The sequence below is a fragment of the Sycon ciliatum genome, chromosome 8 (genome assembly GCF_964019385.1).
Source record: "Sycon ciliatum chromosome 8, ocSycCili1.1, whole genome shotgun sequence".
Taxonomy (NCBI): domain Eukaryota; kingdom Metazoa; phylum Porifera; class Calcarea; order Leucosolenida; family Sycettidae; genus Sycon; species Sycon ciliatum.
This window is the reverse complement of record NC_088650.1, coordinates 13,181,099-13,194,831: the sequence shown is the minus strand read 5'-3', so window position 1 is coordinate 13,194,831 and position 13,733 is coordinate 13,181,099. Positions and strand designations below refer to the sequence as shown.

At 45.8% G+C, this 13,733-nt stretch overlaps 1 protein-coding gene across 1 annotated transcript in view; it reads left to right on the top strand.

Annotated features, from left to right (window-relative positions):
- Nucleotides 1-4,300: 4,300 nt before the first annotated feature.
- LOC135823570 (uncharacterized) overlaps nucleotides 4,301-13,733 on the top strand; it is a 10,721-nt gene continuing 1,288 nt past the window's right edge. The window contains exons 1-6 of the mRNA XM_065336413.1: nucleotides 4,301-4,467; nucleotides 4,861-5,192; nucleotides 7,469-7,570; nucleotides 10,079-10,238; nucleotides 11,052-11,285; nucleotides 13,673-13,727. Coding sequence (XP_065192485.1) covers nucleotides 5,072-5,192; nucleotides 7,469-7,570; nucleotides 10,079-10,238; nucleotides 11,052-11,285; nucleotides 13,673-13,727 — 672 coding nt within the window. The 5' untranslated portion in view covers nucleotides 4,301-4,467; nucleotides 4,861-5,071. The remainder of the gene's footprint in view (nucleotides 4,468-4,860; nucleotides 5,193-7,468; nucleotides 7,571-10,078; nucleotides 10,239-11,051; nucleotides 11,286-13,672; nucleotides 13,728-13,733) is intronic.

Here is a 13,733-nt window from a genome sequence, read left to right as displayed (position 1 = left end):
TACCTTTGGTTTCAGTATTGGAAAAAAAGAGAAAGAGAACCTGGTTGATTTGGTTGCATCTGCGACTGGCTACCGGGTGTTGTGATCAGCAATGTTACCATGGGAGAAAGTAAGAGCGCACGGATCTGTTGGGTCTTGTTGTGCCGGTGCGAGAACCCTAAGTGCATGGCAAAATAGAACTGTTTCATCCACAATGCAGAATGTCTTGCGGTACATGGCATTGATGACTGAACATCTCGCCCAAATGGGGATCATGCCCAAACGGAGGAACAAGACATCTTTCCAGCTCAGCTAGCTATATAGTATATACCGTGAAACGGATGATTAACTTGTGCCACGCATGACAGCTTCTGTTCCATTCGGCCCAGGCTTAGACACATCAATGCCAATAGCAGCTGATCCTCCATTACATGCTCATTGGCGATTTACGGCCACCTCCAACTGTATCCGCCGTCCCTCAGCTTCCGTCTTCGCAGATCTGGCTCAGCGCAGTACATTTTCTCGGCTAAGCTCAAAGAAGTTCCACAGAGCGGTCCAAACACCTGAAGGCAAACCAGTCAGAAACTGGAGCGGCTCAGAGTCTTTCTTTATGTTATTGTACGTAAGCTGTTTTTCGGCTTTCTTCACCCCATCGTCCAACTGCTCCACGAGACTCTGTACACGAGCTCTACTTGCTGCCAACTCCTGATGCAGATGCTGCACTTCCATTACAGGACCAAACTGCACTAAGCCAGGTTCCTTTCCAACTCAAAATGCCGTTGCCTCTCAGCAAAATACTGGTTTGCGAGCATGGGGAGCTCGTGATGCATACGCTGCACTTCCATGACCAAACTGCACTAGGCTCAGCAAATACTGTTTTGCGAACATGGGGAGCAGAGCGCCCAGACTCCACTCTCTTGCGAAAAGCAAACCTGGTACCGTAGGACAGCTGTTTGGCTTCCTGGACTCATCCTGCCCTTGTAGAGCTGGGCAAAACGATTTCGACTTCGGGATCGAAATGATCGCTGCAACTCAAATATTCAGAGTGACCCTAAAACTACGTCCTTCCTCAGTCACGGGGAATAGCCTGGATCCGCTTGCTCCAGGCCGCTGTGGCTCCACACGAGGAAAGGAGTGAAATAACTTGTTTGCTTCGTCCTCCTGTTCTGACAGTGAGGAACGCAGCAATGATCCTGAGAAGGCATCCTGAAGTCGTAGGAAGATCTAAACAAAAACAAAACAGCTCAAATCAAAAGTCCTTGTGGCATTTTTTGTAGACAGGCTTTCACTGCGTGTGCGTGTAGATTTCGCGTGCTCTGCACTTCGTATGCGAGAAGTCACGGACAGCCGAGGTGAGGTTGGTCGCGTGTGTGCAGCAGGATCCCACGCGACTGCGGAGTTGCCCCCTTGCTCGAACCCAGACAATAATAAGGGGATCGGTCTATTGCAGTCAAATGGTTGTGAATGAAACGAGATTTGTGGAAAATGACGCCACTTCCCGTGTTAGCCGCTGGTCGTATCATACAGCCCATATTCCATTGCAGGTGATGGGCGAACGTTCGTGTTGAGATCCGCTGAGCTTCCTCGTACTCGTGGAGTTGAATTTGTGGCAGAAATTGCACTGAATTGCAGTCAAATGGTTGTGAATGAAACGAGATTTGTGGAAAATGACGCCACTTCCCGTGTTAGCCGCTGGTCGTATCATACAGCCCATATTCCATTGCAGGTGATGGGCGAACGTTCGTGTTGAGATCCGCTGAGCTTCCTCGTACTCGTGGAGTTGAATTTGCGGCAGAAATTGCACTGAATTGCAGTCAAATGGTTGTGAATGAAACGAGATTTGTGGAAAATGACGCCACTTCCCGTGTTAGCCGCTGGTCGTATCATACAGCCCGTATTCCATTGCAGGTGATGGGCGAAAGTTCTTGTGGAGATCCGCTGAGCTTCCTCGGCGTACTCGTGGATTTATGAATTTGTGTCAGAAATTGCAGTCGAGTGGACTTCTGTGCGTGTATTGTGAGTGAATCGCAACGGCTCCCTTCCTTCAGCATCGTCAAAACGCAACATAGAGCATTATTACGCACTCGTTCCATGATTCATGATATTGCCTGGATTCTTTTAAAAACAATCAATGTGTGTTCCCTATCTATCTACATTGTACATGGTTGCAGGTCGTTATTTATAAATCTTGATAATTTCAACACTTTTCTACTCGTATACTGACTTGAGCCGTTTAGGAAACGGAAGTCTTGGCGACTGTACAAAAGGTAAACCTATCATTTGTACTTCATAACGGAATTGTGCACAAAAATGCACACGCACGTGCGCGCGCACACACACAAACACTGTACAAACACACACAAAAGTATAAGCACATGTGCACATACACACGCCTCCCCCCCCCCCCCCCCCCCACACACACACACATTCAAATCCTCACCCCCTGTACCATGTGTACTGAGTCTGACAGACAGACACACAATCATGTTTATGCTTCCTTCGCCACCAGTTTCGGATTATGGTGTCAACAACGAGTTGTAAAATATTGGTATTTTAGGACTCTCTGCCCTGAAGACGAGCACAGCGCCGTGGATCGAGCAGATCCGGCCGCGCCGGCCTAGCGTGCTTCACTTTCTGGCCGAGGCAAACATCGTCCGCGTGCCCGCATCCCGTGTCCTCTCCCGGGCTTTTACGACTCCCTGATACTGACCCATCAAACTCCTCCAAAGCGTCAGACATGATGTACTCCAGGAATACGTTGAACAGACAAGGCGAGAGTAAACAGCCCTGCCTGACACCCACTGACGTGGTGAACCAGTCGGTGATAGTGGATCCAACAACGATGGCAGCTTCAGTAGTAGCGTAATGTCTAGCATAATGTGCTGTTACAATGATTGTACAAGCACACGAGATGTCTGCGCTCACCGGGAGAGCAACGTACAGTCATGTACATGATTCTACTACTTCCTCCCAGTTTCATGCGTTGCTACAACGAGCGCACAGCAGAACGCCGAAACAGTTTTGGTCGGGCTCGTTGACTCGCAGATTTTGCTCAAGATGACAATAGTGAGGTTTTGCATTCCGAATTTCGGTACAGCGTTCTTCGGTCATTTGTCGAACATCAAAATGCCGAATTTTCGCACCAACGTTTGTTTTGCAAGTCGAAAATGATGTGTTTTCATTTCGTGAGCCCCAGCAGCAGCAACGTCCTGTCCCGTGCTCCTTTTCTTGCTGATTCCTACGAACTTTGATCGCCCAAAGAGTCGAGGGCCAAACCTGCCTCCTCAGTCGCCTCAGAAAAACCAACTCCATGGCCAAGTCAAACTTCATGCGTGTCGCCATAGTCTTTTCAGCCACACAGATGACGGTGACCGGTGAGGACACTCCAGGCGAAAGAGAGTAGACAGGCAGTGGAGAGGAGCAATCAGAGGTAGCTGACGATGCTATGTCGCGAAAGACGCCTGCCAAGCGATGCCGAGATAAGAAACCGCTTTGAATAAATCATGCGCTAGCGCGCTCTTCTACAAGAAAATGCATCCGAAAAATATTTTCGACAAAGTGAGCTTTTTCCGAACAAACACGCCGAATCTTCGTGTGCATTTTCGACCTCGCTCCCGCGTGCCGAATCTTTTTGCCGAATTTCGGAATGCAAAACCTCGCTAATATACGACAATTTCGTTCCACTGGAAGTTCCAGGTTGAATGTTTGACCCGGTAGATCGCTTCTCGTCTGAGAACACCTTCAGAGCAATGATGGCAATAGTCATCCGAAACATTGGCAGTACTTTGCCCTGGCCTGTCTTCAACATTGACGCAAAGCGTTTGCCTTGTAGTTCGTTCCGGGGACCCAGGTTAACCGGTTGCCAGAATCGCCCACGATGCAAGCAAAGTACGATCAAGAAATGAACATTTCGAGCACGCCTCGCATTCGCCTCTCGGTCCTTTCGACCCGTTCGTCAGCTAGCTGCGCGTGCGATATGTCAACTTGTTGGAACGTTACGATTTCGAAAACAACACTTCGCGTCGATCTAGGGACTTTTCGCGTCTAACCGGCACCTGCGCGCCAGGCATAGGGCGCGACATGTTTAGTTCTCTACATACAATCAATGGAGTGCTGAATCAGGGAACAGGATAACCACTGTACTGGAAAACCAGACCTGATTGCATCGCGCTGTGTCTCGCTGGCGAGCTGTCAGTGAAGCCTACATCTTGACAGCTCACATGTGCACAAGAAAGTGTACGCGAACAGTCTGCCAGTACAATGCGACGGTCGAAAGTACGCAAACCTGACAAACAGAGCAAAGAAGTACTCCGGCAAATGAATATTCTTCAGCTGCGGGGTACATCAGAGAGTGTACATAATACTCTTGTTTCCCTTCTCTCTCTTTAGTTAGTGATGGATTGAGCTGTGAGGAGGAGTTTAGGGGAAGCAAAGCAATTGGATGAAGTCCTGTCCAGTGAATCCGAAGAAGAGACTCCTACAGTTCAGGTAAGAACGTCATCTTCTTCAGTACCCAAAACATGCACCCAACTCCTTCTACTGCTTAGCGAAATGAATGAGTTCTGCTTCAAACGCCCCTCGAACGTCCACACCACATAGTGCTTCTTACAGACCCACTGGAAAGACAGTTTTCAGAGTTGAACGAATACTTTTGTGGGACTTCTCAGTTCACAAAGCTCGCACACCATCCATTGTTGTAAGCAATGTCCATTGTGACGTGTGTCAATTGAAACAAGCGAAAGTCTTTCGGAGCGGATCTTTCGCCTTTGGTTTCGTTGCCTTAGAGCTGAGTCGGGCTATCCCAGGCGGTCCGTTTGCGATCAGTTAGGTTTCGTTCGTGGCTCTTGCATAATTCCTGCCCATGTCTCTACTTTTCGACAGAGAGAAACACGGCCCAGTGGTAACTCGGACCCAAGAGAAAGACACCGAAACGCACAGGTGCTGACCAATGCATGCCTGTGCGCCTTTCGATGCGACAAGAACCGAAACTGCGAAAGGGACGGCTCCTTCATAAGGGAGCGTTAGTCTTCGCCTACCTTCCTGTGTAAGAGGACAAGAAGAGAGGGCCACTTTCTCCTTCCCGCAAGCAGCCATGGCGACACCAAAGTCCAGGAGACGAGCCAGCACGCTAGCATGGTCACGGCAGGTCTTCTTTATCTTCTTGACCAGCGTCTCGATGAGAGGGCTATGCACACCAGCACCGCAACTTACAGGTGAGTTGGGGTTAGGTGCGGTTCACACGAGGTACAAAACACCGTATATCATGCTTTCAACGTGTTCTTGTACTGTGGTTACCTTGACAACTTTCACCTGTGGCGGGAAAACTCGTATTATGTTTTCAGCAACTCCTGAAGGGGTATAGAAAGCAGGATACACGCTGTTTCTTGCTGACAAAGACTTGGGTTGAGTGGGTAAGTGGGTTGAAAGTGCTTTTTTATTTTCACTTGGTTGTTCGATTGAGTTCAATTATTTTGATACGATGCCTCGCCAGATTTTTTCAGAAGTGTTGGAGTCAAAGCTCATCGACCTAGGCTATGGGCTGCATATCAACAGACGAAGAGTGGCAAGATTTAGAAACGCGCTGTTCGTGAGAAAGAAATTGCCGAGGAGCTGAACAAACTTGCCAAGGAAAACGGCCTTGACTTGGAGGTGACGGCACTCATAGTAGACAGCGTGAAATCAAAAGCCCGGGAAATGTACAAGAAGTACAAGAGATCGACTGCCACGGGCAGCCAAGCTGATCCGGAGTTTGACATGGAGAGCGCGTTCGGAGCCTGGAGTAGTTTTCGCGCCTGGCGCGTGAGTGACTAAACAACAAGTTCAAACGAACAACTACAACTACTGTATCAGCATAAAAAGTGCAGCTAGCTCTGCGGACAACTGTGGCTTCAAGTCCAATCAGTCGTGGGCTGACATGCGATGAAGAACACTATTCAGACGCAAACTAAACTTTGTTCTAAAACATTTTTGAGACGAGACGACGCGTACGTATGGCAGCGAGTTTCTATGGTTTTTGGATCCGCGCGTTTTTTTACGCAACCTTTCACATACGTACACACGGTGTGAACACATGCTGATTATAAGCAGTTTTGTACTGCAATCAGTTATCAACACGCAGTTTGTACCTCGTGTGAACCGCACCTTAGGCAACCCGTGTATACAGAGGCATGATCAGCATCGAAGCCACCCCATAGTTCAACCTAATGCATATTCCCTCTCTGGGTCTATCTATCTGTGTGTCTGTGTGTCTTCCTATCGGTCTGTTTGCCTGTCTCTCTCTCTGTGTCTCTGTCCGTCTTCGGTCTGTTTGTTCTTGCCATCGTCAACTTCAGCATTTCGTATTCATAGGTTTTTCATTTGACCCGACGAGACCACACGACGCTTGCAGATCACAGCACAGCATGAACAGTTCACCAGCCACACTCCACGAAAGCAAGTAGTAGTACTCCTGACAAGTCTTGTCTTCTATTTGACGGACCTATTGAAGATGGCAACAAAGAATTATTTCGTATTCATTAGAGATACCAGAATTCGTACCGGTATACCCGAGCTTGCAGTCTTGATAATTAAATGCCCACTCAAACGATGTGGGACGTCACGAACTCCAGAAAACGAATTGCGCTCTGGGGCGGAATAGTGCGGAGCGCGATGAATTTGCTTGGTGCGGAAGAGAGCTCCGACAAAGTCCGAGACCACCACGGCTTCAGTAACAAGTAGACATTGCGCAGGAAGGGTCGTACCAGTGTTCGAACACAGAAAACAGCGATTCCCACAGTCTGACTAAGACGAGCCAAGTCACAAATATTGCGATGTGCGAAGCGACAATTTTAATGACGTGGAGGAAGTAATTGGCAAGGATGTAATGCTGGCTATCCCCTATATCACTGCACAGCCACACAAAGCGTGTGCATGCCCGATGAAGTTAGCGTCATCAACCGCTAGGACACGTATGCGTTACTCTCAAAAGAGGTGGCCATGGTGGTCGATTCAGTTCATCGCAAGTGTTTCCCTATCGGTATTTCCACACAACTACAGGAAACGTTGCTTTAGAAGCCTATTCTCTGGCATAGAACTAGTTATCGTGCTATTCGTGCATGTACAGTGTAGACTTAGGATAGGGCTAAAGGCAGATGTTAAACTGGCGATATATGGTATCGCTTGCACGTGAAAAGTTTTAAATTTGACTGTAGTGGTATATCCCTGGATATTTTAAAAATTACTTCAAGTAATTGCTTTATTTTGAACAACCTTGCCCCGTGTTTATTGCTCATTATGTAGCATATACTGTAACACGTGTAGTTTTCCTCACTGTTTTTTTCTATTGCATGATTTGCATCAGGAGATCCCCTCGACAGGCCATCGCCTCTGGGAGATCCTTTAATAAAGAGAATTATATATTATGGGAGAGCTGCAGCCCTGGAGGGCGAAGTATTGTCCTTTTTGGCTCTGAATACTGATTGACGTCCTTAGTATCGTGCTGTGCATGCAGGTTACATCAACCTTGTACCAGACTTGGAAGTGTGGACCACCCTTGAAAACAAAGGCCGCAACCTGACCTGTTTTCATTCATCTTCGGTTACCCTGAACGGAAGTAAGCAATCCTATCGATGCTATTGGAATTGGTCGCAGACTCAAACGTAGCCGTCTTCACATAACCTATACGCCATAACGGTATCTCTCTCTCACTCTCTCTTCCTCTCTCTCTCTCTCTCTCTCTCTCTCTCTCTCTCTCTCTCTCTCTCTCTCTCTCTCTCTCTCTCTCTCTCTCTCTCTCTCTCTCTCTCTCTCGAACGGTTCCCTCCCTGCAAACAGCTGACTGAGCATATAACTTGCATATCGATACAAGTCATGTACATGCTGAAGGCCTCTGTACTGTTCTACGACTATCTTTTTTCCTACAACGCCCTGTGTTGTCATAGCTTTTAAAGGGGAAGTTAAGGCAAAAATCAAAATTTCACCAGTTGCAGTCTTCGGGGTGCTGAGTCGAATGGTCTTGGTCCGAGAAAGCTGGGACGCTCTGTTCCTACTTGAATCCCAATCGAACTCGCGCACTTCCACCGAAACTGGGTGACTGCGCCCTACTAGATGGGGATTTGTATGCAAAATGTCACTAAAAGCGCCATTTCGTTCTTATAAAAGCACGGATGACCTCGATTGGCCCATATGTTGTAGTCTTTTGGACGCTGAGTCGACTGGTTTTGGTCCGAAAAGGCTGCGATGCAGCGTTCCTCCTTTATTCCCAATCGAACATGCTTGAAGAAGCGGTCACGTGCTCCTGGGTGCCCAAATCACCTGGTCACCACGCCAGCAGGCGACAACTTTCACACCAAGGTTCAACTCGAGTGACAGGACTGCACCCGAAAAAGGTCAAACAGGCTAGTAAGTTGTACCCTGCACGGGCCTGCAGGCACGGTGACCAGGTGACTGGCGTACGCAGGAGCACGTGACCGCTTCTTCAACCATGTTCGATTGGGAATAAAGGAGGAACGCTGCATCGCAGCCTTTTCGGACCAAAACCAGTCGACTCAGCGTCCAAAAGACTACAACATATGGGCCAATCGCGGTCATCCGTGCTTTTATAAGAACGAAATGACGCTTTTAGTGACATTTTGCATACAAATCCCCATCTAGTAGGGCGCAGTCACCCAGTTTCGGTGGAAGTCCGCGAGTTCGATTGGGATTCAAGTAGGAAGGGAGCGTCTCAGCTTCCTCGGACCACGACCATTCGACTCAGCACCCCGAAGACTACAACTGGTGAAATTTTAATTTTTGCCTTAACTTCCCCTTTAAGCTTTTAGAAGATTGATTTACCTGCATATAATACTGTACATACGGCCATGTTTCGCTGAGTACCAGGCAGATCACTAAGCAGGGACACGGAGTACCAAACCCTGCCCATAGCGGAATTGGACCTGTTACGAATCGCGGAGATGTAGCCCTTGAGCACAACAATGCTGCGATTTCTCGGGCGTGGTACCCGACGCTGATAGCGTACTTAATTGGCTAGTTTTGCAATGGCTAAGTCGCTATTATTTACGAGTTAGGTATGTGAACATAGTAAAAATATTAAATAATAAAAATATATAAAACTGATCGCGAGGTCATTTAGGATTAATGAGGAGAATTGTCGGCTCTCACTGAGGGTTTCACTTGTTACTTCGAGTAGTTGATTTTTGATGTGTCATGCATTTATAATTATTTGCCTCCACAGTACATTGCACAATTTCAAAGAGGGTCGAACAGAAAAACGGAGGGAAGCCAAAGGAAAGATAATGTAGAAAAGAAAAAGGACCAAGGAGCTACAAGTTACTGTAAATATACAAAATTTCGGCACTTCACGATTTTGGACATTTCGGTGGCGATTTATTTTCGGCGTGGGGTATAGAGGGCATGGTATAGTGCGACAGTCAGATGCTGTGAAAAATTTCATCGGCGTTTTAATTTAGGCGTTTTGGGTCGGTGCCGAATATAGCCGAAATTAAATAGCTGCCGAAAATTTGTATATTTACAGTACGCTATTATGTCCACTAACACCACCAGTTACTAAACAATCTTTTCTATAAAGTAATCCTTGGCTCTCCATCCGAAAGAGAATTTAGTCAGATTAGGCGAGACCAACATAAAATCGAGATTCCCGGGGAGGACCCACGTGAAATTGGTGCGGGCGGGTGAATTTTATTCTTTATTTTTTTCCCATGTACATGTACATGTATGTGTATGACTACCGGTATATTATGTGTGTGCATGCCATGTTGAACTTTTTTTACAGCATTTTCCTTTTTTAAATTTTTGTTCAATTTTTTTACAGACAACAGGTACCATGGCCCGGGTACGCGGTTTACCCGTTAAAATTTTCTATATTTCGGCCAACGATGGCCCTGATCTGTACATCTGGGAGTCGTACAAGCTCGTGTTTGTGTGACTCCACGTCTCAGTTCTACTCACACGATCAGTACTGTACATAAATGAACTGTTCAAAAAAGTTTGGCTTTGGCTCGATTTTGGTGCGGGAGGGCCCGGGAATCTCTATTTTTTGGTCTCGCCTGAGTGAGATTGTTTTGATACACCTGCGTTTCCTATTAATTTTTGTCTTCTCCAGCTCAATATCCGATCGAGATTACATTGATACGGTGGCATGTCAACGGCACCACTCTGCTGCCAGTAGTTGGACAAGAATACTACGTACACGGCGATAGCGTGTCCGACAGCGGACGATACACGTGTACAGTCAGCTACAAGCTGACTATTCAGGATGGATGGTGAGGTCAACAGTATCATTATTATCCTTATTGACTGTGAGATAGAAAACAAGTCTAGACATCCTTTGTTGCGTACTGACCAAGTATAGCCGAATTGGATAGGACATGGGATATTCAAATCTCTGATGATGTCATCCTGGGTGAAAATTTGGAATCAATCGTTGTACATGTACTTCATGTTCTCTTTTCACTTTTCAGGCATTTGCCTGAAAAGTGAAAAGAGAACAAAATACTAACCCCACCTGGACTGGAACCTTGCTTGTCATGAGCAACCATTCGAGTAACGGTAAAAAAAGGAGAAGGACGAAATGTTACGAGTTTTGACTAACTGTCCACCAACGTAACCAGACCATATGCAGTCAGCGAGTGCGACAAAATGGCATGCAACTGACAAGGAGGACTGAGACATTCAGCCTGAAACTTAGCTCCAACACTTTTGTGCCATTTTGTCGCACTCGATGACTGTATAGGATCTGCTTACGTTGATGGAAAGTTAGTCATAACTCGTAACATTGTGTCCTTCTCTCTTATTACCGTAATTAAATTGGCTCACCGTCCGAGTTCAACTTTGCATATCTTAGTTATGGGACAGTTTTTTTGTTATTGATTCGAAGTTCTCCCAGTCCTTTCTAAAAATTAATCAGACTTTTAACATTTTGCCTTGGAAGAGACATTTACTTATCTTTAGTCATACCTATCCCCACTGCCAGGATCAACCGATATCAAATCTGTGCTCTACGTTGAGAGTGATAATCACGCACAGCAATACCATTCAGAGACAGTTCTGTGCTGGAATGGTGTTTCCTCCTGCAGGGCATTGAGCACATCCGCACATTTCCACGTCGATCTTATCATCGTCAGCTCGGCGGACGAGTTCAATCAAGTCCTGCGTCCCATGTTCAGCAATGCCCAGCTCCAGCCTCCACACGGACATCTCATGGCCAAGTCTGATGTTCAACTTCTCCAGGCACAGTCCAAGACATTTGACTGCTCCGCTTCGGCAAGAACCGTGGACCGGAATAAGACCATGTTTCGCATATCCTACAAGTAAGCCAATATGACCATAGACCAGAGTGCAGGTAGAGATCGGTTATATTATTATTATTATTATTATTATTATTATTATTATTATTATTATGAAATGACCCAAAGGCAATGTGCCTATCGAGGGGTTCATTTGATTGAAAGAACAGTAGATGTAGATGTATGTACAAAGAGAAGTAGGGATTGATGAGGAGAGAAATGGGGAAAATCAACTGCAAGGTGGCGGAATTCCGTTGATTGCATAAGCATAGTCAGCTGTAAATTTCCTGAGGGCAGCTTTGAACTTATAGAGCGAGGCTTCCGATGTTAGACTGGGGGGTAAACAGTTCCATAGAATAGCAGTTCGGAACATGAAGAGAGACTTAGAGAATGATTTAAATTTGGGAAGAATGATTTTATTTGGTCGTCGCTCACTATTCGTAATCTTGAAATGGAAATCAGCAAGGTAATCACGATGATGGAAAACATATCTGTGAAAAGTAGTGAGACTGAGGATTTGACGACGATAGGCTAGTGACTCTAGGGAGCATTTAGAATTTAAGACAGATTTGGAAGAAGTGTAATCAAATGCAATTTTTTTTATTGATAGCATTGGTGTTTGAGGAAGTGAGATTTGATCACTACAGACTATTATCACTCCAGATGTGGTTGGACAGGGTAGTACTTCAAAGTATGTACATGTAATTATTTCAAATGGTGAACGGCACTATTCGGCCAATAAAATTAAAAAAATGTAAAGAACTCTTCCTCTCCTCTCCTCCATGCGCTCTCACAGCCGACTCACTGCTACACTCGGTAGCCATTACACACACCAACCAAGGAAGGGTTGCAGGTAGGTAGATACTGAAATTTTCCTGACAGCTGTTTCGCCTTCATAAGGCTCATCAGAGCCACCTGATATCATCCTATTCAGTATCACCTTCTCTGATGAGCCTTATGAAGGCGAAACAGCTGTCAGGAGGAATTTCAGTATCTACCTACCTGCAACCCTTCCTTGGTTGGTGTGTGTAATGGCTACCGAGGGTAGCAGTGAGTCGGCTGTGAGAGCGCATGGAGGAGAGGAGAGGAAGAGTTCTTTACATTTTATTTTATGTACATGTAAGTGATAAATTTACAACTTAGTCATGATAGCATACAAAAACAGATGTGCATTATACATGTCCATATAAGTACCAAACCGAGACTAGTAAAGTAAAAAATAACAACAACCTGCATCTATTCTACCTGTATGGCCACACTGCTGGTAAAAAAAAGTAAATTATCGTGCCGGTCCGTTCCCGAAGGGAACTCACGGCGGCCGCTAACACCCGATAAACCCTAGCAGCAGATGCAGCGCCTAACGGTGAGGGTGAGTGTGAGTTTTCGGCACTTGTGCCAGTGGTTGTGAGACTTATCCACACTGCTGGTAGTACACAGCATAGCATTGTTTATGTTCACAATCTCAGTTTTTCAAATATTTCTGTAGGTACCACTAGTAACTATAAACGATCCAGAATGTATGCAATTGAGTGGTTTTGAAGTGGAGATTTGATCACAATAGGCGATATATTTCTATAGCCGATTATCCGTATAAACGCTTAAGTTTGAGTGGAAAAGATACTTTTGCTTTTGAACTTTGAAGCTGATAACATTATAACATTATAACCGCCACCTTAAACTGGTATATTATTATAACCACCAAACCAATAGGCGATCTATACCTGTATACGGATTAAAGACGCCACCCCCCACCCGACAAAACTTAAATTATGATAGTCTTTAATACACGCATCACAACGTACCTCGTGCTTGGTGTTATAATAATAATAATAATTATTATTATTATTTCACCGTTCAATGGCAGAAGCCAATGCAAAGGAGGGGGCGTTAGCCAGCCATGGCAAGAGAAGAAAAAAATGAAGGAAAGAAGATTATAATCGGAAGAAAATAATGCATCAGCGGGGTGAAATGTATCACTATGTTGACCATGGTGGAGAGCGGCGAGATAAGCTAGCAAAATAGGCGAGCGAGCCTACAACGTGGCATGACATTTAACATGGTCTATGAACTGTCTAATATTGGATATTGTCTTCATTTCCATGGGCAGCTTGAGCCAATACGAGTATGAAGAGAAGATAGGAGATTTCGTAAACATAGTTGACAAAGCTCTGGGAAGTACTATGCCATTGCGAGTGTCCCGTGTGAAAGTAAACCAATTAAATTTGGTGAGATGTTCAGGGACAATGTTCAGTTTAATACGATGGACCAGAACGCATGACTGTCTTTGCATAATGGTTCCTCTTCTTTCTTTTCTCGGAGTCTGCTTTCCTAGGATTGGACCGTACACAGCGTGTCCATGAGCCATGCGTGGTTGTATTCTCAGCTGTTCTTACGTCCGTGTTCACATGCAGGGTTTACCACGACGGAACCTTATTCTCTACCAGTCCGAAAGTCCTTCTAAACCCAGTAGAG